At 46.4% G+C, this 24,094-nt stretch overlaps 5 protein-coding genes across 5 annotated transcripts; 2 read left to right on the top strand and 3 right to left on the bottom strand.

The window, feature by feature from the left end:
- Positions 1–1,395: 1,395 nt before the first annotated feature.
- On the bottom strand, positions 1,396–4,095 carry PAAG_07293 (potassium transporter; the record flags this gene model as incomplete). Its single annotated transcript, XM_002790710.1, has 2 exons — positions 1,396–2,250; positions 2,311–4,095. The coding sequence occupies 2 exons, from the start codon at positions 4,093–4,095 to the stop codon at positions 1,396–1,398; spliced, it is 2,640 nt and encodes an 879-aa protein (XP_002790756.1).
- A 3,821-nt stretch (positions 4,096–7,916) lies between these two features.
- Positions 7,917–9,433, top strand: PAAG_07291 (hypothetical protein; the record flags this gene model as incomplete). Its single annotated transcript, XM_015846192.1, has 6 exons — positions 7,917–8,087; positions 8,150–8,186; positions 8,249–8,316; positions 8,419–8,798; positions 8,876–8,943; positions 9,051–9,433. 6 exons carry the CDS (start codon positions 7,917–7,919, stop codon positions 9,431–9,433), a joined length of 1,107 nt encoding a protein of 368 aa, XP_015700627.1.
- Positions 9,434–10,558: 1,125 nt separating this feature from the next.
- PAAG_07290 (hypothetical protein) lies at positions 10,559–10,846 on the bottom strand (the record flags this gene model as incomplete). Its single annotated transcript, XM_002790707.2, has 1 exon — positions 10,559–10,846. One exon carries the CDS (start codon positions 10,844–10,846, stop codon positions 10,559–10,561), a length of 288 nt encoding a protein of 95 aa, XP_002790753.2.
- A 1,579-nt stretch (positions 10,847–12,425) lies between these two features.
- Positions 12,426–12,868, top strand: PAAG_12370 (hypothetical protein; the record flags this gene model as incomplete). Its single annotated transcript, XM_015847868.1, has 2 exons — positions 12,426–12,617; positions 12,677–12,868. The coding sequence occupies 2 exons, from the start codon at positions 12,426–12,428 to the stop codon at positions 12,866–12,868; spliced, it is 384 nt and encodes a 127-aa protein (XP_015702511.1).
- A 1,318-nt stretch (positions 12,869–14,186) lies between these two features.
- On the bottom strand, positions 14,187–14,591 carry PAAG_07289 (hypothetical protein; the record flags this gene model as incomplete). Its single annotated transcript, XM_002790706.2, has 1 exon — positions 14,187–14,591. One exon carries the CDS (start codon positions 14,589–14,591, stop codon positions 14,187–14,189), a length of 405 nt encoding a protein of 134 aa, XP_002790752.1.
- Positions 14,592–24,094: the final 9,503 nt, after the last annotated feature.

Raw genomic sequence — 24,094 nt, 5'->3', positions numbered from 1 at the left:
AATCCAGAGGAATGCTTCAGTGCAATCCTCATTGTTTTTGCCCGCTCTAAGATAACTATTAGTTCACCAGTGAGAAAAGCTACGCACCCTTGCATCTTCCAACGAAGAGATTGTCGCATGCAGGCTGACGGGGACTCAAGATCCTCGTGGAATGAACACGGTCTTGAGTGTATAAATATAGCTACCAAGTCCACTTATGTCCTGAGAGAGAAAACGAAGGGGCTTGTAGCTGCATCAATCAATCCACTTCAAACGTCGTAAAAACCAGATACCCCTCCATGTGAAAAGCAACATACTGACCTCTCAGAATCCCCGTCCATGTTCACGATGGACACCGCAATTGCTATTCGTGTGGAGCTGTGCGTGGATTGCTCGGATTATATTCGTAGGGTTACTTAAAGCGGTGCTGAATAGGCCGCTGGGAACAAACGGCACTGCACGAACTGGAGAACACAAGCTGCAGTGAAAGGTTCCGGGACGCTGGTCACGAATAGCGTACGTATCAGAAACAGAGAAGGCAACAGAGGTTGCATGCATATCTCAACCCCTCCCCGTATTCATGCAATTGAGCTCTATCGGGAAACAAACGGAACAGATTAACGAACTGCCAGAGAGCGAGTTAGTCAGTTAGTTAAGTAACTACTAGTTATCTAGTTAACTAGTTAGTTAATCTCTAACAAAGTTAACTCGATCATAGTTAGATCCAAGCAGTGTACTCAAGATCCAGCGTCCACTGCAGGAAGCGCTCCAGCCAGCTATCAGCATCACGGAATTGCGCGGTGAAGAAGAGATGGAAATTGGAATGTTGTTGGTTTATCCTCGTCAAATATTCCCGTCGAGTCCCAGTTCCGGCTCCGGTGACTACTTTTCAAGATTCACAACACAACACAGATGACTCCATACTTAGTTATGTAAGACCATATAAAGAAATGTCGCTCCTCGCTTCTCCTACGGTGCGGAATCGACTGGTTTACGATAGCGGAATGTGAACACGTCCCACCTCATATTACGGGGTAAGTTATAATTCTAGCATTAAGAAAACATTAGGTATTACATTTGTATCTATATTATGGCCGCCTGCGCCGCACGGTAAAACTACATCTGGAACCAAAAGAGCCAACCTCTAAAAGCGCACAATGAAAATAATCCTCCCAATATCAAAATTCGAACAAAAAAAAAATCCAAAAATTAACATGGTATCAGCAAACCGCTCGCTAAATCGCAGACAAGAATAGAGTAAGTGTAACCAACGCCCCATGACGCAAGTAGTAGTGTAATGTCGAAAACTCGAAAATGGCCAGCCAGGAGTTTCAAACATAGCAATCACAGTAGGGCAAAGATAAGGATATACCAGTGACTTAAAAAAACCACTGTGTCCAATTTTAATTTTACACTTTAGGCAATCTCATGGTGAGTCGCTAACCGAGGTGTCATAGTAACGGCGCCAGTCGGAGCAAGGGAGTTTGCCTCCGACCATCGTGAACCGTGTGGCCCGTCTCTCTGATATCCACTCGACGAACCTATATCCTGCTGCGGATTGGTTGTTTGTGGCTGCCCCTGCCCAGTGACTCCCGAATGCACGCTGACCTGGGATCCAGGACGTTTCGATCGTTTATTGGCATCGACAAGTTCCCTGCGCTGCAGAGACTCGGAGGGAAGCAGAATGGCACGATCAAGCTCGTATGGCAAACCACGATGACGGCCACGAATTTCCATTGCGATGATTATGAATTTTGACAGAGGTTTGAACTGTGCACAGAGAGATGTGTTGGTGCCCGGATAGCCCAGTGATAGACCAACAGTTCCGTACGCGGAGACGATTTCGAACAAAACGGCGAACATGCTGAAAGAATCTTCTCCGGTGTTGTCAAGTCTGCCGGCCTCGACGATGGCAATGATGAATAAACCGAGGAAAATGAACCACAGATCGAAGCTGAGTTGCCTTCGAAGATGGGCCCCGACGTAGTTGAACTCCTTTGCTTCGAAAGCCTCGTCTCCGTCCTCTTTGTGTACGTATGGAGACGAATAGATACCCAAGCTACCCTCCTCATAGACGTTTGTTCGACGGACTGAAATGGCAATAGGAAAAACGGATATATACATCATAATCATGTAGGATACCTGAACGGCAGGGTGGACTTCAGCCAGATTGACGACCGATAAACCGGCTGTTCGCGTAGCTGCTGCTTGGAATAAGCCATCCACGAACCGTATTCCTCCAGGGATCTTCGAGATTTCGGAGTTGTTTAACTTATTGGATCAATTAGTACGCGGAGTCGTAAACGGCGCTCCTGAAGAAGTGTGACTTACATATAAGATGACAAAAAATATCACGTCAACCACGTTGAGCAGAACAAGGAAGCCAAATAGCCACCATGTGGCTGCGCGGGGAAACAGAAGCGTAAAGCATCGCCTTGGGTGGTCTAGCAAGAAGCGCAATTCTTCCCAGAGTGGGCCGCCATGAGGAACCAAGTGAGAAAACACCCAAATTATGAATCTCAGCATACAAGGAAAGCCAGTATTTCCGACAATTATAAGGAACGCCATCAAAAGGAGAGGAAAGATGGCATCGAAGAAAGATATCATCGAGTTTGGGGTTAGTGTGAAGCCCTGGTCATTGAAAGATGAGCCAGCCGTGAAAATGGCCCACCACGGCCGACCTTGGCCTGCAGCTTTGACAATATCACCGAATCTAGTTTGTTGCATGATCCATGGCACCAAGCAAACAATGCCTAGGAGATGGAAGAAGAAGAAGTATCCAATCAACAAGACTGCAAGAGCTTTCAGAGCTCTGTACTCAATGCCACCTAGTTCATCCCTTTGAGCTTCGGTTAAATCGACAAATGCGGAATTTCGACCAATTGTCGGCTGCCAACTAAGATACGGGCTTGAATCAACATCGGCATCTTGAGCTGATGCAGATCGAAAGATACTAGTTAAAGTTCCCCTTCGAGTTGGTTTGGGAAAGTTTTCATCGGGTCCCGCTGTAGCAGTGCTTGGCCCATAGCGGGAGCTAATTCGAGGCAGGGTAGCCGTCCGCGACCGCACCCGAACGACGTCAGGTTCATCAATGGTGATATGCTGACCCGGCGAGGACTGGAGCTGTTGTTGAAATTGTGACAATTGAGCCGGATTGGAAGGCTGCTCCGATTGTGATGTATGTGTTGGTTTCAAATCTGTATCATCAATATCATCGTCTATCGACTGAGGAACTCCTCCTCTATCATACTCTCGTGGACTTGGAATACGCAAGGCCCCAGTCTCCCTTCTTTGGTGTTCTAGGAAAGCAATATGGTGTTCCGGGCTCAAGTGTGGAGGTGCTCTGAGATTGCCGTCCTCATCAGTATCATCCGGAGCTGTAGACCTCTTCACATTGGACTCGCTGCCTCGGTTCTGTGTCCCTGCTGTATTTTGACTTATCCAGTCGCCATTGGTCACGCTATCAGGATTTATTGTTGGCGAAACGTCGCTCTCCGAGGTGGACTCTGGGCTTGATTTTTCCACAGCATCTGGAACCGCAACTTGTGTTCGAGGTTGTCCGGTATCGCTGTTTCGTACAAGGACAATATGCCTTCCTCGTACCCCCATCTCCTCCCGATTGTGATTGCGATCACCTTGTTCACCGACTTCGCGTGTCATCGTTCTGGACCTTGACTTAGAACGTCTCAATGTCTTCGCTTCACGAACTACATGTTGGAAGCGTTTTTCAAACCAAAAAAGACGAATGAAAACGACGGCTGTATTGATGACGATTGGATTGGTGATCATGGAAGTAAAATATACCCCAACCTGTTGGTAGGTGAACAGCAGATTTACGTCAATCGGGTTGAGGCCACTCTGTGTGGAAGAACCGGCACCAAACAGCAGCGCATCGATGTAACTCATGTTCCCAATCGAGAAGAGAACAACGGAGCAAACGATCGAACAGCTGATAATATAGGCATAGTGAATGGATATAAAATTGATCCGTATACTGGAGATAATCGGTATTCGAGACTTGATGGTGCCGAGGACTTTCAAGGCAGTGGAGAGGGCATCAATCGAGCTCCAGTAAGCCCGCGCCACCGCTTTTTTAAACCCGAATTGGGGAGGCATGGCACGTTAAAAACTGGAATCGCGGGGGAATCGAAAGTCCAGGATCTCGAGACTATACTCTCGATGTATATACGGGCTGGGAATCCAACCGGGGAAAGCGTAAGCTAATGCAGACCGACCTGATCAGATGAAACCAAGAGTTGATTCACAGATCGGTTCAAAAAAGAGCAACGAGTGGCAATGATAACACGGGGAACTGGTAGGTTATCCCTTAGGAGCCTCTGTCAGGTTCTTCGTGCCGAGTCCAGCAAGAAGGTCAAAGCGATGCCATGCAAGGAAAGACATTACGGACGCCGTGTACGGGCATGTATATAGAGAGACTAGGAACAACAGTAGCTGTGTGAGAAAGAGGCACTGATACGTGGTATAGACAGTAGAGGAGACTAGAGAACAGTAGTAGTAGAAGAAGAAGAAGAAGAAGGAGGAGAAGAAGGAGGAGGAGGAGAAGAAGAAGAAGGAGGAGGAGGAGAAGAAGAAGAAGAAGAAGAAGAAGAAGAAGAAGAAGGCAGTCCTGTATATATATATATATATCGTATTTTGAGGTTGAGGAGAGACTGAAGCAACAGGAGAAATTTCTCGCCACAACAATCGCTGTGGGGAGGAAGTATCAGGTGGTGGTGGCTGGAAGCGAAAAAGTGAGTGCGCACATTCGCTGGTGTCGATCAAGTATGGCTACGGGAACCTGTAAAGCTTGGCATAATGGCTGGGTGCGGCGTGGAAATACAACTGTTGCATAGCCCCTACAGCAAGTGGCGGATCCTCCAAGTAAACTGTTGTTTCGCATCTTCCCGGCTTAGCTAGTTTTACACACAACGTCATTCCTCCATGAGGTTATGAGGCCGTCTCCACGCTTCGTTGACGCGTGCCTAGATGCCTTTACTTTATTCATTAAATTCATGGTTAATGGGAGATCCGATGAAACACCTTATTAACGCAAGACTACGTGCCACCGAGAAGGCGGAACCAGACGCCAGAGAATCGACTAGACAGTGGCTCTTTGCCAACGCCGGCAACAAACCGAAAATTTTACACCTGTGGGGCTCTTGAGCCTGATGATCTGATTAACAAGTCGAACAAGACGGTTAACGAACTGAATGATGAATTTAAAGGCGTGGTGTGAAGGCGCGATGTCAGACAACGCGGGTGGTCCAAGTGGCCATGACACTGGATCTGAGTCTACAGTTAAACTAGTTAACCGAACGACGAATTTGAAGGCCCGGTTGGAGGCATGATGTCAGGCAACGTGGGTGGCCTAGTAGAGATCGCGAGATTTCAGATCGCGAGATTTCAGCATGAAGCTGGGCAAATGAGAGCAAGTAGAGGGGAAGCCCTCTGCTGATCTTCAACAAGGACTTCCAGCTATTGTTGTGAGGATCCTTGGTTGAATTCAGAGACCAGGGGAAGTCTTTCACCAAGGCGATCGCGCCACATCGAGATTTCGCAACCCCTAGCGGAGCCCGCGTTCGTCGATTCCATTGCCAAGTTAGGATTGGCGGAGATCAATTTGAATTTTTACACGGACCAGGACGGGTGGTAATATTTAGAATACAAGGATGGATGAGCTTTTGCGTTGTTTTGCTTTGATTTTACAGTTACGTTTCGTACAGAAGAAGCCTTCCCCATTCAGGAAACCAGCATCTAATTTTTATTGCGGATTTGAAGGAATGGCGCTGAGCTGAGTTAGCGAGCGTGGGAAGCAGACCGCGGAATGTTACTGTATCTTGGGTTAGCCGTTGCCCCGGCCGTCCCGCCGTCCGTGATCGCACATAGCATATATCGTTAACTAGCTTCTCCCTCCAATAATATGAGGCTAACCAATGCTTAGACTTTCCGACAGGAGCATGCATTGGTACAGGCCGTCGGGGCAGATCTATCTACTAGACACATACATGACTGAGCTACGCCGGGTCGAGCCTTGGCCGTTGTGATAGGGAGACAGCTTACACACCAACGACGGCATCGCTGTCTCCAACTTAAAAGCCGTAGAATTTAATAAATGAATATACCACTGTTTTTACACTATGCTCTGCTCGCTAATGCTAAACTACTATGTAGTTAACTAGTTAACATAGTTCCCAGGCGAGTTGAACAACACTTAACTGAATGGAACACTGGACTTGAATAACTCCCTAACCCATTGTAACGGGCGTGCTACGGAATACAGGCTCTAGCACTTATTTATAGAGCAAAAAGCGAATTCGTTAGGAGAAGAGAAAAGAAGAGAAACGAGACCTGGATGCTTGAAGGTCAGGCCGGCAGAAGGCTAACCCGGGCTCGGAGTTTTGGTTACGAAAGGTTACTAGCCCATTACAAAAAAAGCTAATAAAGATGTATGAAAGAATTTAATCAAATCATCAAGATTTATAAATGTAAAATAATCAGTGCCATTATTATAAAGAAGTAAAAGTCAGGATATAAACGAGAAAGAGGAGCAAAAATGCTTGCAAGAGATCTATCTACCCACAGGATTCTTCTCTCTGAAGGAGCTCAGAATCTTGTTATTCCACCTCCTGAGCCTGTTGAACAGCCTGCCATTCAATCTCGCGAGTCTCCACCCTGAGAGTATGCCACACTCATATGACGTTCGTCACAGTTCAGCAATGAGCATAGATAGATAAAGTTGGTCAAAATCAAGTTAGTCGAATAAATATAAAATTCGGCGTTCAGCTCACCCCTGGGAATTAATTAATTAATAGTTAACTAACTAGTTAGTTGCGTCTGCCAGATTACGTAACTAAATGAGTGTGGCTAAGCAACTAACTGGATAATTCTATGACCTCTACATCCATCCCCCTTCTCTCTCCTTATGTTTGTTTGATTATTTTTTTATATTTCCCCAACATTTAATCAAACCGACCCTAAAAATAGATTTATACAATCACATGAAGCACGAGTCCGAAGGCTCTACTTCTTAACAGCAAATCATCGCCAAGCACCAATTATGACTGGGCATAGTGATGAGGCATCACCTCGCGCTGATCGGCGGTCAGCTTGATCGGTTGCGTGCTCTCGCTAGCCAAACATGAACGTGAAACGCACTTCTCGACGGGAACTGATGTTTTTCCGCACAGACGACGAAACCACTCGTCATCAAGTTAGTTATTCATTTCGTGTTCTCATTCATTTCGCATTTCTCCTCTTTATCCCTCTGGATGCGAAACCTTTTATACCCGGAGCGGCAAGCACATCCAACTGCATAGTTCAGTTGGCATACCATTCAGCCAGAGACCGCACGAGTGTTGCGATCATGCCGGATCCCCACCCCCCTTTTATTGTATCAGTATATATAAGTTCTTTGGTGGGGACCAACCACGGATGACATCACTAAACCCGGGATAGCTGACAATATGCCATGTGCCATTGCATGGCATTCATTGCTCCGATGTGCCCTAATTCCGCTGGGCCGCTCGTCGATATTTATAGAGTAACTTAAAAAAAATGCTTTACCAGAGTACTGACCACCTTCGGGCGAGAGCGCTCATACAAAAATGAGCTTGCGTCGGCTCTTTGAAATATCGATCACACCTCCGGTATATAGTACTATTTCAGTTGTGGCTGAATATCCTCCAGCTGTTGTTGCTCGGGATCTTGGTCACCCCGATTATTCTGCGTCACCAAGAACAGAGAGTCCAAATAATGCGGCTGAGATTTTACCCTTCTCAGTGAGTGCATTGCGATTCTCTGGATTTTTCTTTTTTTTGATAGGAATTTGTACCAAATGATAATCAAGGTCGAATGAGACCACTCCTCCCGCCTCCGCCAGACGGCCCTATCCTTCTTTGAGCCTGCGCCGGGTTGCGGGTTGACAGAATTCGTCCGGAATGTCAAGTATTGAAAATTATAATCTAGAACTTCCTAGTCGAGGATGGGAGCTATGGATGGTCAGCACCTCAATGGTTGTTGTGGCCGGTGTCTTTGTCGTCGCTCGGTTAGCAGGGAGATACGTGAAGGGAGAATTCAGGATCGACGATTATACAATCTTTGCTGCCTTGGTTGGTTATTCTGCCTTTGCGAGCGCGATGCGATTTCCCCTTGTCTAACAAAAGGTGGACAGCTCAACTCTGTCGTTCTCACAGTCGCGGAAAACATGGGTGAGTCGTTTCCGCAGTTCTCGAGTGTTATATTGCCTGGATTTACAGCTAACACAAAATAGCCGTCTCTAATGGGTACGGGAGACATGCCATAGATTTGACTGAAAAAGAAATAATTATGTCCCTGAAGGTATGAATTTTACTTGCAAAGTATTCTCTCGTTCTGGAGCTTGAATCGCTGCTGGACTTGGGAGAAATGATACTGACCAGGGAAATATACCTTGACATCCAGTGGTTTTATGTTGCGCAAGTCTTCTACAAAATCGTCATTACCCTGACCAAGATGTCCATTCTTTTCCTCTACCTGCGAATCTTCTATATTGAGGCCTACTTTCGCTGGGCCTGTACTGCTCTCAATGTCTTCATAGCAGCATGCGGCACCGCGTTTGTGCTCGCAACGATTTGGCAATGCCATCCCATGGCTGCATTCTGGGACAAGTCTATTCCCGCCTATCGCTGCGCAGACAACCATGCTTTCTGGCTCTCATATTCCGTTATCAATATCATCACGGATATCTTGATATTAATTCTTCCCTTGCAAGAAGTCCTGCGGCTCCAGCTCCGCTGCCGAGATAAGTTTGCGCTGGTATTAGTTTTCTCACTGGGAGCATTGTGAGTGGAGATGACTTCTCGTCCCCTTCTTGCCAACAGATACGATACTGACTTGTCCGTAATTGCAAAAATTTCAGCGTTTGCGTTACCAGCATCATCCGAGCTACAACAGTAGCTTCTTCTTCCACCATGAATGATTTAACCTGTCAGTGTTACCTCCTGTGGTGATTACCACATCCTAAACCCTAGACACACTTTGCTCACCTCTTCCACCATACCTTCCAAACTCTAACAAGCAGCGTCATCATCCAGGGACCGCGATTCCCGCCACAATTTGGAGCGTCGTTGAATGCAACACGGGCATAATATGCGCCTGTCTCCCCATGATCCGCCAGCCACTGTCCATAATCTTCCCTTTCCTCTCCTCCAACCCCTCCCGCACTCATTCCACAGGCCGCAATCTCTCTTTGCCTCATAGCATGTCTATGAATAATCTCAGTCGCGTTATGAATCCAGCCACTTCCGCACGCAGCGACTTGATCTGGATGGATATGGAAATCGATAGTCAAAAATCCGAGGCCATGGAAACAGCGTCATCAGCGAAACGCAAGCGATTCCCTGTAAACGACAGCGAACATGATATTCTATCGATTAATTTGTTGGGGGAGCACAACGGGAACATGACGTCAGCTTAAACTTCTACATCCATCCATATGTTGAATTCTTGACGAGTGGATGGGTTTTCTGTTTTGGTACTAATATTCGCGGATAATCGAATGGAATTATGTGGCGTTGGAAAAGGTTTTTTCTCACCCCTTTCTTTTCGCGCGATATCTACCGTTTGATTTATTTCTTACGAATAGTTACGGCCATATCCCGAGACCAGAAGGTGGAATCCCAAGCGCTTTTTTCTCTTTTTCTCTTTTACTTTTTTTTTATTTGTTTGGTCCCATTGTGTCCATTCACACTGTACCATCGTTCATCTCCTCTACAATACCCCCAATTTCCCTGGTTGGTTTGCTTCATGAAGATGCAAATTTTACATAATTGAATGACGTTGCTGCCCCTTCATCAATGTGACAATATACAATCTACAATGAATTTCTTCGTCCCTCTGTTAACTCCAGAGAATACTCCTCTTAACAGGCACCATGTCATGCATGTAACTGCCAGATTCTCAAAGGACATATGCAGAACAGTATTACCCCTTCTGCGCCTCGTTTGACACAACGGCATCCGATTCTTCGGAGGTACAGTATGCGGTTTGTGCCACAGCCCCTGTACTCCCGGCATTGTATCTGGGGTTGGAAAGCTTGCGATTTGGGATTCCGAAATTAAGGCATGCGAGAAACAAGACACAGATACTACTAAGTGGGTTGTTGATTTCGGGGAGCCGGTGTGGAGGGAGGACCGCTTACACAGTAAGAAGAAAGCAAAAAGGGTTGGAGGGTTTGAGGGTTATGTAAGAGAGTTTCCCGTTAAGAGATAAAAGAGGAGCAAGAAAAGAAAATGGCAGCCTTCCTGCTCATGTCTTTTCATCTTTGACCCTTCCCGCCGTCGAACCCCTTCCGCCTATCCTTTCCGTGAAGCCCATATGATGGGGGATGATGTGACTGGATGAAATGAATGCATTGAATGCAATCCACTCAGGGTGGGCCCTGGCGACGTATGAAGATATATGTATATCAAGCATGGGCACCAGCAATTGCATCAAGTATCCCATTCATAGTCGCTCCCTTCTTTCTGCATCACTTCCCCGAGAAGTTGATGAGTCGCCCCCCCCCCCCCCCCCCCCCCCCGGGGCGGCCCACCCCTGCCGTTTAGCAGAAAACTGCTTCCTCCTGCCGAGCATATTTCCCCAAGTTCTCAATAACGCCCTCGAACGCTTCTTTCTCTCCAATCTGCGCATCACGGCGCTTGAGCCAGTATTCCAACACCTCACTGGCGCGCAGAGTCATTTCCTCCAGTCGCGAGATGTGCTGCTTCGGCTCGTCGTCCGTGAAGTTATCCAGTCCCCCATCTGTAGTTGCGCGTAGGACGGCGCGACGGCCAAAAGATCTAATTCTGGAGGGGTTGAGGGGGCACGACCTCGTGGGGCGCGGGTGCATATACGCTTTTCGGATGTGTACCGATGCCCCAACTTGCTGTATATTCCCTCTTCACTTATGATCTGACACGGCAATTAATTTATCTATGAGATTGATCAGAGGCCAGGCACTGTTGTTGTATGTGAGATGTATTTCTACCCATTTAGCAGGAGATCAAATTGATGATGGTTTCTTGGCTTCAGCAGTCTTGATGATAGGTGTCAGAATGAGGTACACAAGTAAGCATGCTGGAGTACATGACAAAGGGCAACTTTTAATTAACATCCTTTTCGATCTTTGTGATCTTCTATTCTCCATCCGGTATTTTATCTCCTGCTTCCTATATACCTCTTTTGTCGAATCATTCGAGCGCGAGTATACACCACATATGGTAGCCGAAATCTTGACAGCCTCCAATCCACAACTCTCTCATCTCCCATCCGCGAAAGGTGGATATTTGAGAATGGGATTTTCCTCGTCTGTCGCTTCTCTCCTTCCTCAAACAAATTGCTCTTTCACCATTCCCCATATCGCCTCGAAGCTCAAGTCCATAATTTAAACCCATCGATCTATCCATCCATCCACCACCCCTGGACCCACGATGAATCTTCACCTGAATCTCCTCATCGCACTGGCCACGGGCGCGATGGCTATGCCCACACCTGAGACAGCACATGTGGACCCAAAAGAGTATGCACCGCCGTGGACACACCTTGCGGATATTACGGCGATTGTTGCCGGGGCCTGAGTGTAGCGGGTGGTACGCAGTAAGTTATATCCCCCTTCGTGAGGATTGCTGGGGCAATATGTACATATGCCTGAGTGTATAGGTATAGAGAGAGGAACAGCCTCCTAAAATAAAATTCATAGAATGGGATCGGCAAGTGCAGGCCAGTTGAAGAGCAGAGGCGAGAAAATCTCTCCAGGGAGAACCGCGCTGAGGATTGGGGATCCTGTTGATTGAATTGCGGCATTTTATCTTCTCCCCATGTGTATGACGGGATCAGAGCGATAGGTGCAAAAGCTGAGGCTGGCAATCTGGGGGAAAAGTGGGGATGCTGGCTTTTTTCAAAAAAAAAAAATTTGTCTTCATGTTCTATGTGAGTTTTGTCTGTTCTGTTTCAATATATCTTGAATCAATGAAGGATGGCAATGCTCCATCAAACTCACAGGCAACTCAGTTTGGTTACTTAGATGTGAACATAAAAACGCTCATTCTCAGATGGTGTTCTAACCCTGAAAGACTAGGTTCATTCATTCTGCTACCTTTCTGGTGAGTAAAATCAGGTAAAATGCTTCAGGAGATTTTGAATTGTCATTGTTGATTGAAAGATCGTGCTTTGTTGCTGGTTTCATTGTCTGAACAAAGGGTATCACCATGCCTCAACCCTTTTACCACCACCCCAAAGTCTGATGGGCTGTGAAAAGGTATTTAAGAAGGAGATATAGCCCCATTTACTTACACTTCTGATCAAGAACGATTCTCCAAACAGTTTTGCTATACATAATATTTCTATCGTGTTCGTGCTTATCTTGGTAGGCACATCAGAAGTTGAAGTGTTCCCATTTATATTAAACCTGCTGGTTCCAGACAAAATCAATGAAGTTTTATGGCATTGTCACCATACTTACCCTGCTCAGCACTGCCATCGCCGCACCTGGAAAGCCCAAATCTAAACTCGAAGCTGTCGTCGACGCTGATGAGCCTTTAATTGCGACATGCTACCGTGCTGGCAGGGCATGCCAGTGGCCAACGGATTGCTGCCCCGGGCTGATTTGCGAATGGGATCTTGTAAGTAGAGCCAATATCATCACCTCTCCATCCGTTACTCCGCATAAGTAAATATACAGGGAAGATACGAAAAGAGACACACGCTGAATAACAGAATTGGCAGGCGAATCGAGAATGGCAGGGTACTGCTGTTTGCAAGGGCCCTGAAAGGGTGGGCATCCACGGTTAAGCGCTTGAACAACGAGATCGGGAGCCAAGTCCAGCGAAAAACAAGCCTATTGCTTGGGATAGTTCCGCATCTCGAGTTTTGAGGATGGGGAATGACCGATATGGGTGGAAAAGAGCCAAAGTGGAGATGGAGATGGTGGCAATGATGGTCAGGTTGAGATAGATGTTTGTTTCTTTTTCCGTTTCGCTGGCGAGCTGTTGCTCTGGATGCATTTGGAAGTTCGATAGGGTGGGATATCCCCTGGACGTTGGATCCCACGCTAGCTATACTGATTGCTTGCAGGTTTTCTATAAATACATGGAACTATGTATGTACACTAGTTTGATCTGCACGTTAGGAAGATCATCCTTCAACTGAATTCTAGAGTTAGTATGTGCCATAAAGTGGTTGGTAGAAGACCTTGGAGATGGAACTTGTCAATCCGTGGAGAGATAGGAAATAAGTGCATCACCCGATGGTCGTGTTTGAACTACAAATGTTTATCAGAGTTTCTATTAATTAGTTATGCGAAATAAATTGACAGCTGAGCAGGGACAACAAAGGGATATAATAAATATAGGTAAAATGGGATGAGATGTTCAATGAAACTATAATAAGCAAGTCACATAAATAAATCAGTGAGTCAACCTCCTCATCATTCTACATGTTTATTTATAACAAAATAGGACAAACGAAAAGTAGATTAATTTGAATTAGGAATTATTTATAAATCAGCTTTCACGTATACTACACTGTGGTGCTGCATATTTTTGGAATGAGAGTCAGAATTCTCTCTATCATCTCAACTTTCTCTTTATTGAGACTGTGAACAACAATCTCTTTCTTCTTTAACTCTCAAAACGTCTTCCTGAGCTAGTTACATACACATGATCTTTCTCCTATTTTCTCATTACTTCTCATTAGCTAATTACTTATTTTGTTTGCCAGAATAGCAGCACTATGTATAATCATTTATCATCTTTTATTCAGCGGATCTACAGCTTAAGTAATTGAATTACATGAACTCTGCATATAATATTATAAATATTTAATCTTCTTGCCTACATTGGATTATTCATTTTGCGCTCTCTTGGTCGTCTGTAAATAGGGAGTCTCCACTAGGGTGTCAATTAACCGCTATAATCTGGGCACCTTTCAGCTCAGCTGCCTGGCTGTTCCCGAGTCTGCTAGGTGACAACAAACAATCTTGACAACTTTGATATGTAGGGGAGCGTATAGATATGGCTGTCTCACTCAAGGTATTCTTCGGCACCATTTTTTGCAGGCGGTTGAGGCGGCCATGGAGATCTTTTTGTCATGATCGCATCCTTTCATTGATGTTCTCGAGCCCTGATCGACTTCACTTCAGAACGCACCTCTGTTCATTTGAGACTTTCAAATTTCAATTTCAGTCATTTGGATCAAATTCCCATTGTGTTCCTCTCCAAGTAATCGATAATCCTTGTTGAAAAGCTCATATTCCGAAGTTTTATTTGCGTCCTAGAACTTGTAGAACTGAAGGATAATTGAAATGAAAGGCTATCCTGGCCATCCCTGACCATTTCGGATTCCAAACGTGCAATTTCTTGGTCGAAGCACAGGTCTACGGCCTTATCCTCTGGTAGGAAGACAAGCCGGTCGACGGAACAGGTGATCAACTGCTTCTCGGCGTGGGGTCCTTGGAAATGGCCTTGGATTCTTTGATCCCTTTCAGGATTGGCAGACAGGGTATACCCAATGATAGCCGCCAAATTAAATACCCCTTGTGTCCAGCGTTTGCCACTCACTCTGGTAGATAGCCATTCCGAATGGCACAACCCGCCCATCGCCGCTAACTGTCGGGAAAGGTGTGCCCATCCCTAGTACAGGTATGGTTTATTTTATTTATTTTATTTTTATTTTTTATTTTTTTATCTCTGTATGGAATGCTCTCGGATTTGACCTCAATGAATTTTGACTGTATCATAGGACCTCCGGAAAGAGTGGTAGGCTGCTTCGGGCACTCATGGACAGCTCTCTGTCCTGACATGTCGATTCCTTCCCTCAAAGAATCCTCACAATCTCCCATCGGTGAGCATCTCGATGAACAACATCTCTTTGTAAATCGGATCTGTGGACAAGTCGTCCCAAAAGCTGTCAGCTTTTATATTGTCTCTCTTTTTGGTTTTTTCGAGTTGGCCGGGACAAATCAAAAGGTCTCCGGTTCTCGTTATCGTACAAGTATCGATTGGCGCTTTGAGAAAGGAGTATCTAATCACCCCCAGAGAGACGCCTCCTTCAGTGCAGTTCTCCCATTACTGTTTGTGGCATCCACTTCAGTGCCATGCTTGGGAAGAAGGGAAACCATAGGAGAGCTTTTCTCTTGAGAAGCCATAATAAGACATGTATCTCCTTCGCGATCTTTCCCGCGAAGGAAGATTATTTTGTCGGGTGACTTTCCACGGAGTGCTTAACGCCGGATACATTGCCGGTGACGCCAATATGATATAGCATATAGGATGCGCCGCTGCTCAAAAGGGGCTCTCATCGTCAAGCTGAAAGGTGATCGCCTTCATAGAATCGTCAGAAGAAATCCCAGACTAGTGAGGAACGGCTAGAGGCAATCCCCGCAAACGTCCATACGCGAAGCATAAATGAATACAATAACCACATTTTGATAGAGTGGCAAGCTTGGTCGATTGCAAACGTTGATAACTACGGGGACGACTATACACGGTGGAATATACATCACGTGATGAAAAGGTCCGCTGTCTACAGAGTTGCCATTTACTCTCAGAAACAAGCCATGATAGACAATCCTGATCACATCCCTATAAGCTCTCTCCCATCCCCTCAGGCAGCAAGCCTGATGGCGTGCCGACGCAGCGCCGCCAGCGCGCCCAGCCCCCCAACACCACCGAACGCGTCCCGAGCCTTGACGCGCATCTGCTCCCCCATACGCCGTCCACCCAAGAGACCCCATCTCCTCACCCCAATCGCCCGCCGCACATGTGAACTGAATGACATGGAGTCTCCAAGCTCCCCTACACCAGCAGGCAGCTCAAAGAGCAGAAATGTCGCACCAATTCACCTCAACCTACGTGGCCCGATGGCTAGCGATCTCCTAGCCGCCCACGAGGCTGAGGCACAGAAATCCCATGCAGAAGCACTAGCGGCTGCAAATATGCTTGATCGGATTGAAGAAGACCTAGATGTCATGAAGGCAAAAGGCCTATCAAGGGCACTGGCCCTTGGAGCCGCTGTGAAGGCGTTAGTCAAGGACTGGTACAATGGAAGTCTAGAAACAGCTAAGCAGTCCACCACAATCAAGCCTGCTGGCTCCACTGGTGCAAATGATGCAAGAGCTCCTACCTACGCAAAGACAGCTGCAGACAGCACCAATGTAACAAAAACACCAGCAACCATACTGCAGAAACCCCTGCTTAGGAATAACCCCAGAGAAGGAAAAACACCACGAATCCTCGCGCGCCTGCCTTCAGATCATCTAGCTCGCAAAGCAAGCCCAATTGCTACTCTTAGAAAGCTGAAGGCTGAACTCCCAGGGCCTTTGGCAGCAGCCATCACAGCAGTTCAAGCCATCCCCACAGGCATTGCCATCATTCCTAGAAGCTTGCAAGACATGGAGGCCCTGCTAGCCCAAAAGAATGTTTTAGCAGCCACCCTCACCAATACTCAGATAGAGAAGGAAGAACATTGGATCACCTGCCTGATTCCTGGGCTGCCCATGGAGATTAGTGACTATGGTGGTGGAACTCTGCGTCTCTCAGCAGAATCCATGACAGAAGAATTCACACTCCAAACCAGAATCAAGCCTGTCCAGAGTCGCTGGGCAAAAATACACCCTGGAAACCCAACAGCCACTCTTATATTACACTTTTCGCAAGAGACAGCAGTAAACCTGCCATCAAAAGTGGAACTATATGGATATCAAAGACCAGTGATCAGAAAGGCACCTAAGGTCAAAATACAACAATGCAGCAAATGCTGGGGATTTCATCAAGAGAGATACTGCCTCCGCGTCCCTCGCTGCAAAAAATGCAGTTCTAAGAATCATGTGAAAGGAAATCCATCCTGTCATAAGGAGAATGAAGCATGTGGATGCCCCAATCGCTGCACTAACTGTCTTGGACCACATGCCGCGGATGATCCATCCTGCCCCGCCAGACCAGGGATAAAGAATGGGACTGTTCAAAGGCACTCAAGAAACCAGCTGAGGGATATCCGCAATGCACAGAGTAAGGCATACTTGGCCAAGGCAAGTAACAGCAAATGCGGTGGTCGAGGGCCATCAGCAGACCTGAGGTTGAATGATTCTACTGAGCGTAGATCTAACCTCACACCAACATCAAACACAGCACCAAGCACAGCATTGAGCACAGCATCAGGCACAGCATTAGGCATGGCGCCCAACCCAACATCTAATGCAACACCCAACACGTCATCTCACGCAACAACACCCTCCTTTCAGCTACTCAATGAAGAAGAACTCTAGATCTCCGCAATTCCTGCAGATTATGCAAGTCAATGTAGGAAAAGGGGGCCCAGCACACGAGACGGCCCTCAATCTAGCGTTTGTAAGAAAGACTGACATCCTTCTCATACAGGAACCCTGGATTCACAGGAACTTAAGCCAACGCATCTCCAAAAAGCATCCAGCATTCAACTGCTTTGCCCCAATTGAAAAGTGGGACAGGAAGCCACGGGTCCTCACCTATGTGCGTAAACACCCACAAATCCATGCTCATGCAGTCCCAGGCCCCTGGGCAGAAAACCGGGACATCCACATGCTGCACATACAGGCCTGGGGTCTACAGCTTCAGACAGTCAACATATACAATGCACCCCCAGGCGCAGAGGATCCTGGACAAGGTGTGGGCTGTCTTCTCTCCTGGTCTGTCCCAGCACTCCCGTTGCTCCTTGCTGGCGACCTCAATATCAAGCACCCCGTGTGGCAACCAGGAGTGCCTCCAAGCATGTGGGCGGAACCATTCCTGCAATGGACCATGAATTTCAACTTTACTCTCACCATGGACCCAGACACTCCCACACGTGGGCATAACATGATAGACCTGGCCTGGGCCACCCCGGAATTAGTTATCAAAGGAGTGGACACACAGGTGGACAGATCCCTTTACACTTCCTCTGACCACCAGACTCTTCTCACCAAAATCAGCCTTCCACAGGGCGCAAGGCCTGACAGGCCAACCCATTTTTTCCGTCTCGACACCATGAATGAGAAGGTCTTTAACCAGACGCTGGAGGCCTATAAGCCAAAACTAGACAAACTATGTGATATCCCAGAGTACCCCAATACAGATCAGCTGGATGCCCTGGCTAAAGGTATCACAGATGCACTAATAGCTTCCCTGGAAAGTTCCACCAAGAAGAGCACCGGGCAAGGCACAGGTCAGCCATGGTGGAATGAGGACTGCCAGAAAGCAGTGACAACACTACATCGTGCACAGCGCCTAGGCTCTAGTTTTTTACGAGAAGCAAAAAGCAACGTAGCCAGGACCACCAGGAAAGCCAAGAGAGAATACTGGCGAGGCAAGATAGCAGAGGCCTCAGTGGGGAAAGATATCTTTAAGATGATCAAATGGGCCCATTCAACTGGCTCCTTTCATTCCCCCCCTCTTGTAGATGAAGAGACTGGGCGAACGCGAACAACCCCTAGAGAGAAAAGAGACCTTCTGCAACGGGTGCTCTTACAGAAGGCTGCAAGCAGAGAGGATATCCCAATTAGCTGGTCCAACCCACCATCTGTCAAATTACCTTTTCCTGTTGCCTCAGCACATGAGATACAAAGTTCTCTGCTGAACACGGGTAATACCACTCCAGGAACTGATGGAGTGCCAACAGAGGTGCTACGAAAGGCATGGCCACATATTAAGGTATCAGTGGAAAGGCTGTTCAGAGCCTGCCTTAGGGTTGGCTGGCACCCAACCTCCTTTCGAGATGCCACACTGGTTGTGCTGCCTAAGGTCAACAGAGATCCAACACTCCCGCGATCCTACAGGCTTATAGCCCTTCTCTCAACGTTGGGGAAGGGACTGGAACGCCTGGTAGCCCGTAGGCTGGCCTGGACAGCTATACAAGAGAAGATTGTCCACCCCCAGCATTTTGGAGCCCTCCCTGGGCGGGCTGCCTCAGACCTAGTGGCAGCGATGGTTCATGATATAGAGGAAGCCTGGGCCCATGGAAAAGTAGTCTCTCTTCTTACTCTGGACATCAAGGGTGCTTTTGATGCTGTACTCAGAGGAAGGATGCTGCGGAGATTGCAAGAACAAGGCTGGCCACCAAATTTAATTAGATGGGTGGAAAGCTTCATGACAGGACGCACAGGCAGGATCAGATTGGATGGACTCCTGGGAGAGCTCTTTGATATCCCAGCAGGGCTTCCACAAGGCTCGCCAGTCTCACCTATTCTATTCATGCTGTTTATTCAGCCTCTGTTCTTTCTAGGAACTATACAAAGAAGACGTGCACGCTTAGGCTACGCAGATGATCTAGGACTGCTTAGTGCTGGAACCACTCTTGAAGGGAATGTTGTTACTCTCCAGGAGGATTTCAAGTTGCTAAATGATTGGGCCAGCAAAGAAGGGCTGACATTTGATTTTGCCAAAACTGAGATAGCACACTTCACACGGCGCAGAACCCTTTCAAACCCCTCAATCAACCTTGAAACAACATCTGGCACTCACTCTATTACAGCAAAGGCAGTGAAAAGCTCCATAAGATATCTAGGAATCTGGCTAGATAGAAAACTGAGCTTCAAGAAACACGTGGAGACCATGGCGGCTAAGGCACGACAGGTGTCTAATGGCATACGAGCACTAAGCAACACAGCAAGAGGCGCCCCAGTACAACTGCTTAGACAATCCATTCAGGCCTGTGTGCTCTCTGTGCTCTGCTATGGAGCAGAGGCCTGGTGGCCTGGAGCCACACGAATGGAGAAGGGAAAGGAAATCTCCAATCGAATGGATTGCCTAGTCAGAAAGCTAGATCTAGCCCTTAGAGATGCTTTGCGAGGGGCACTGCCAGTCTACAAGACCACACCCATTTCAGCTCTACACCGTGAGCTAGGAATCATGCCAATGAAAGAGACACTAGACAACCGGCGTGCTGTATTTGCAGTAAGAATCAAAAAGCTTGACAAGAGGCACCCGCTAGTGAGACGCTCTAATAAAGTAGCTACCACCAAACCCTATACCACACGTCTGTCTAGAGCGTCCAGTCATGCTGGTGGGATAGAAGCATATGACCCTCTACTCACGCCCCCTTGGATGAGATTTCCCAGGAAAGAAGATCTGCAGATTGGGTATGTGGCAGGCCGCACAAAGGAACAGGCAGCACAAGACTTTAAGAGCTGGCTACAACAACGCAATCCCCTGGATCTGGTGGTCTTTACCGATGGTTCACAGATAGAGCACCCTCAGCGTGCGACTGGTGCAGGATGGGCTATATGCTGGGGTAGCGAACACCATCTAATCTCCACAGGAAACCTGCCAATGGATAAAGCAGAGGTCTTTGACGCAGAGGCAATGGCAGCCCTGCAGGGCCTAAAGGAAGCCACCACCTCGCCTCAGGCGAAGTTTGCCAGCAACGTCTACATTTGCCTAGACAATTTGGAGGTAGCACGAGCCCTTGGATCCGTGCCAAACACCTCTAGCCAGCAGGTCTTCGCGCAGTTTCTGAAAGCCATAAAGGCCTGGCAGAGCAGGGATAGGCTCCCATTGGCCACCCAGAGCAGGGTGGTCATTAGATGGGTCCCAGGCCACGCAGGCGTGGCTGGTAATGAAAAGGCAGATCTTGAAGCCAAAGCAGCCGCAGCGCAGGCAGCAAGTGCAAGCATGGTACCTCAACCTGACAGCATAGGCACTCTAGCTTATATAAAGCGACACACTATGGAACAAACCACACGGGCCTTTGAGAACTACTGGGCCAAAAATCGGCCCAAACGCTATATGGAGCTGGAGATCCCACTAAAGAGAGCCTCAACAGAGGTAAAACTTTCACGCTTCACATTAGGAAAGCTCTATGCCGCCCGATCAGGTCATGGAGACTTTGCAGCCTACCACAGCCACCTTAAGCATGAAGATGCAGAGTGCTACTGCCGGTGTGGACATAGCAAAACTCCAGAACATTTCTACTATTGCACTCTTGCAAGAAAAGCAGCAAAGCGGCGCCGGCCTATCTACAATCTCCGCGAGACACTGGCAACCTCGCGTGGGGCCCTAGAATTCAATAACTGGCTAAGAGAAACAGCCTTCTATCAGAATATCTGTCCAATGCGCCGTCGCGCACCTCCAGATCAGATCCCACAGACCATTCTCTCCTCTGTCTTGCCCCCATCTTCCTCACCACCTCCTCCTCCTTCCTCTCTTTCCTCTCCTTTCTTTCCTTCCTTGCCTTCCTTCCTATCCGCCTCCCCTACCTCCCTCCCACAAACCTAAAACCTCTCAAAACCTCTGCTCTATGGCAACCGACCCATGGGCTCTGCCGGTGCAGCAATACGCAACCCATTTTTGCCTCATTTGTAAGATAGCTACTAGATAGGTAGTCGCCTACGGGCGTAGCTCTACCCGCCCTATAGTTCGACGCGGACTCTACTAGATCACGTGCCCTTAAGGCACGTGGACTAACCGGGCGTTAAATAAAAACACACACACACACACACACACACACACACACACACACACAAGCCATGATAGATATATGAACCAGCCTTAAGGGTCTGCAAATTAAACTCGTACAATGCTAGATAGGGAAGCTTACTTTGAGCACGTCTGTAAAGGAATAATGATTAATATTGAACTGTCGCACAGCAAGGGGTTGGTTCTTGCAACGAGAAGTGGTGCAAGGAAAGATTATCTCGAAGTATCTCCCCTGAAACCCACCCTTGACCACGATGCTGCCCGTTGCTGCTCTAAATAGTGTGGGGTGGGGAGAATCTCACCCGAATGCTGATCCTGGTTTAGCTAGATTTCCACAATACTCCAGGAGGTTCGCGGTCCTTTTTTAACAATTTTCGACTGCAATTTCACGCCATTATCAGCTCCCTATGACCGCGCCAGGTGGCCCTTCCAAGCAGTGTTAATCTCTTGGTCACAATTAAGTCGTTCATTTCGCTTCCAACGGCTCTTAGTAGTATCTTATTGATTTATAAACGCTGCGCTGACGGTGGCATACTGGAAACCAGCTCAAAAGTTCACCGCCATCGCTTTTAAAAATGACCCGAAAATCACCATCCTGCCCTCGTGGGAAACCGATGCTGGATGCGCAGCCCTGGGCACGGACACTTCTTATGCCAAAGGTGCATTTTGACACCCTGGGAGAATTTGGTTTGCCTTGACAGAAATCAGAGTCTTGTGATTCCAGCACGAGCAGACGCCATATACATATGTACACACGCTTCTTATGCGGTAATACATGTATACATGTATACGCGTGAAGTGCCATTCTTGTTCCGTTCTGGTCAACGAGGTTGATATATCAGGGACTTTCGTCGCCATTTTTGACTGTTGATTTGAGGAAGGTATAATGAACCTATGCTTTTCGACACTCAGCACTGTTTCAGCATGACCGACCTCCCTCAGCTCTAAGCTTTAGACACAGCAGTGACTTCTCCTGTGAATCTCATCTCCTACCTCTGAAGAGATTTTGATGCTTGGGTGCGAGCTAGATCATCAAGCAGGCAAGAACGAGGACTGCTAGTATCGATATAACATCCATTTGATTGCCATACGAGGCTCCTTGAGGCGGCAGGGCGGCCTGAGGAGCTTGAAAAGTGCTGAGTTATTTTTATTCTGTCAATCTAACGGCAAGTGAGTCGGCATTATTATTAACAATATAGAACAGGTTATTAAAAATAATAAAAATAGCTAAAAAAAAAAAAAAAAAAAAAAAAAAAAAAGCTATCAGTAATAAAAATTCTTTTATTCTCAGTCAGTATATTTATAAAATTAGTTTTTATTATTTTAATAAATATTAAGTAATGTTCTTGCGAGTGCGTAAAAGTGAAGTGATTGTTAAGTTCTATATAATGAGAGCTTCTGCACGTAGCGACGATATAGCCATGTATGAGCTAGGCACTAGCGTAGAGAGGAAAGAGAATGGAAATTATAAATCGGAGCGGGGGGAATAAAGCTCCGATAGTCCAGAGGCGTAGCCACTCACAACAAAACAATAATAATAAACAATTTATTTTTACAACCTATTAATTAATCAAAAAATTTCCCTTTAGTAGAACAGTAATTAAATAATTAACAGCAACAGAATAAAAATAAAAATAATTATCTATTTATAAATTTTATTATTATTATTATTATTATTATTATTATTATTTTTTACTTTTTGTATTAATATTAATTAATAATGAATAAATTTATAAATATAAAGTTAAATATATTATATAGAAAAAATTTATTATTGAAAATATGCTCTTATAATAAAAGAAGCTATTTTTAATATCTTAGTAGAAGGATATTGTGATGGCGTTGGCTACTCGTTGTCTGAAGAGGGGTAATAGCAACGGCCTAGCAATGGATAAGGAGATCCCCAGACCCGTCCTTCGTAAATCATCTTAGTATTCGTCGAAATAGCCTACCTAGTTGGCAATCAAACACCCGTTCATCTGCGCCTGGATTGAAGCTGTGACAGATATTGAAAAACAACTAGTTAATTTAAAACTAGAATATAATAATGATAACTTGTAAAATTTTCCAGTTCTTTAAATATTTAATAATTCTCATTAGTTATATCAGCAGGAAAATAAAAACAAGAGTTATATACAAAGACTTGAATAACTTTGAGTTAATGAAAAGATATTGATTAAAATATCAAGATCTGCAAGTACAGAATGATCAAACCTCACTATTATGAAAAAGCAGAACCAGAATATATATTTGCTGCAAAGGAGAAAGACAAAGAGAAGGAAAAGCATACAAGATCTAGCCGCTGAATTCAACGCAGAGGAGGCCTAACTTGAGAAAAGGCATACTGAGCCCGCTATTCTGCCTGCTCAGCCTGTTGAGAGAGTCCAATATTTAATCGTCTGCACCCTCTGCCCCTGCCCCAGCGCCTAAGGTCACACTCACCAGCTCCATCACCACAGTGAAAGCAATTGTGGTTCTCACAGGCAATAAAAAGAACAAGATGTCCCTAATCCTAGTATAGTTTCATTTAATTTAATTAGCGGTTGTTTGAGCGTAAATAGTTCGGGTTAAAATCTAGTTAGTTGCAAAAATAAATATATAATTCGGTCTTTGCGCTCGCTTGTGGATTTTACGTTACTACTCCTATCACCAGCACCAACCACCCAGAGCCACTT

Source organism: Paracoccidioides lutzii (assembly GCF_000150705.2).
Source record: "Paracoccidioides lutzii Pb01 unplaced genomic scaffold supercont2.23, whole genome shotgun sequence".
NCBI classification, from domain to species: Eukaryota; Fungi; Ascomycota; class Eurotiomycetes; order Onygenales; family Ajellomycetaceae; genus Paracoccidioides; species Paracoccidioides lutzii.
Note: the sequence above shows the minus strand (reverse complement) of the source record. Positions and strands in the feature narration are given on the sequence as shown.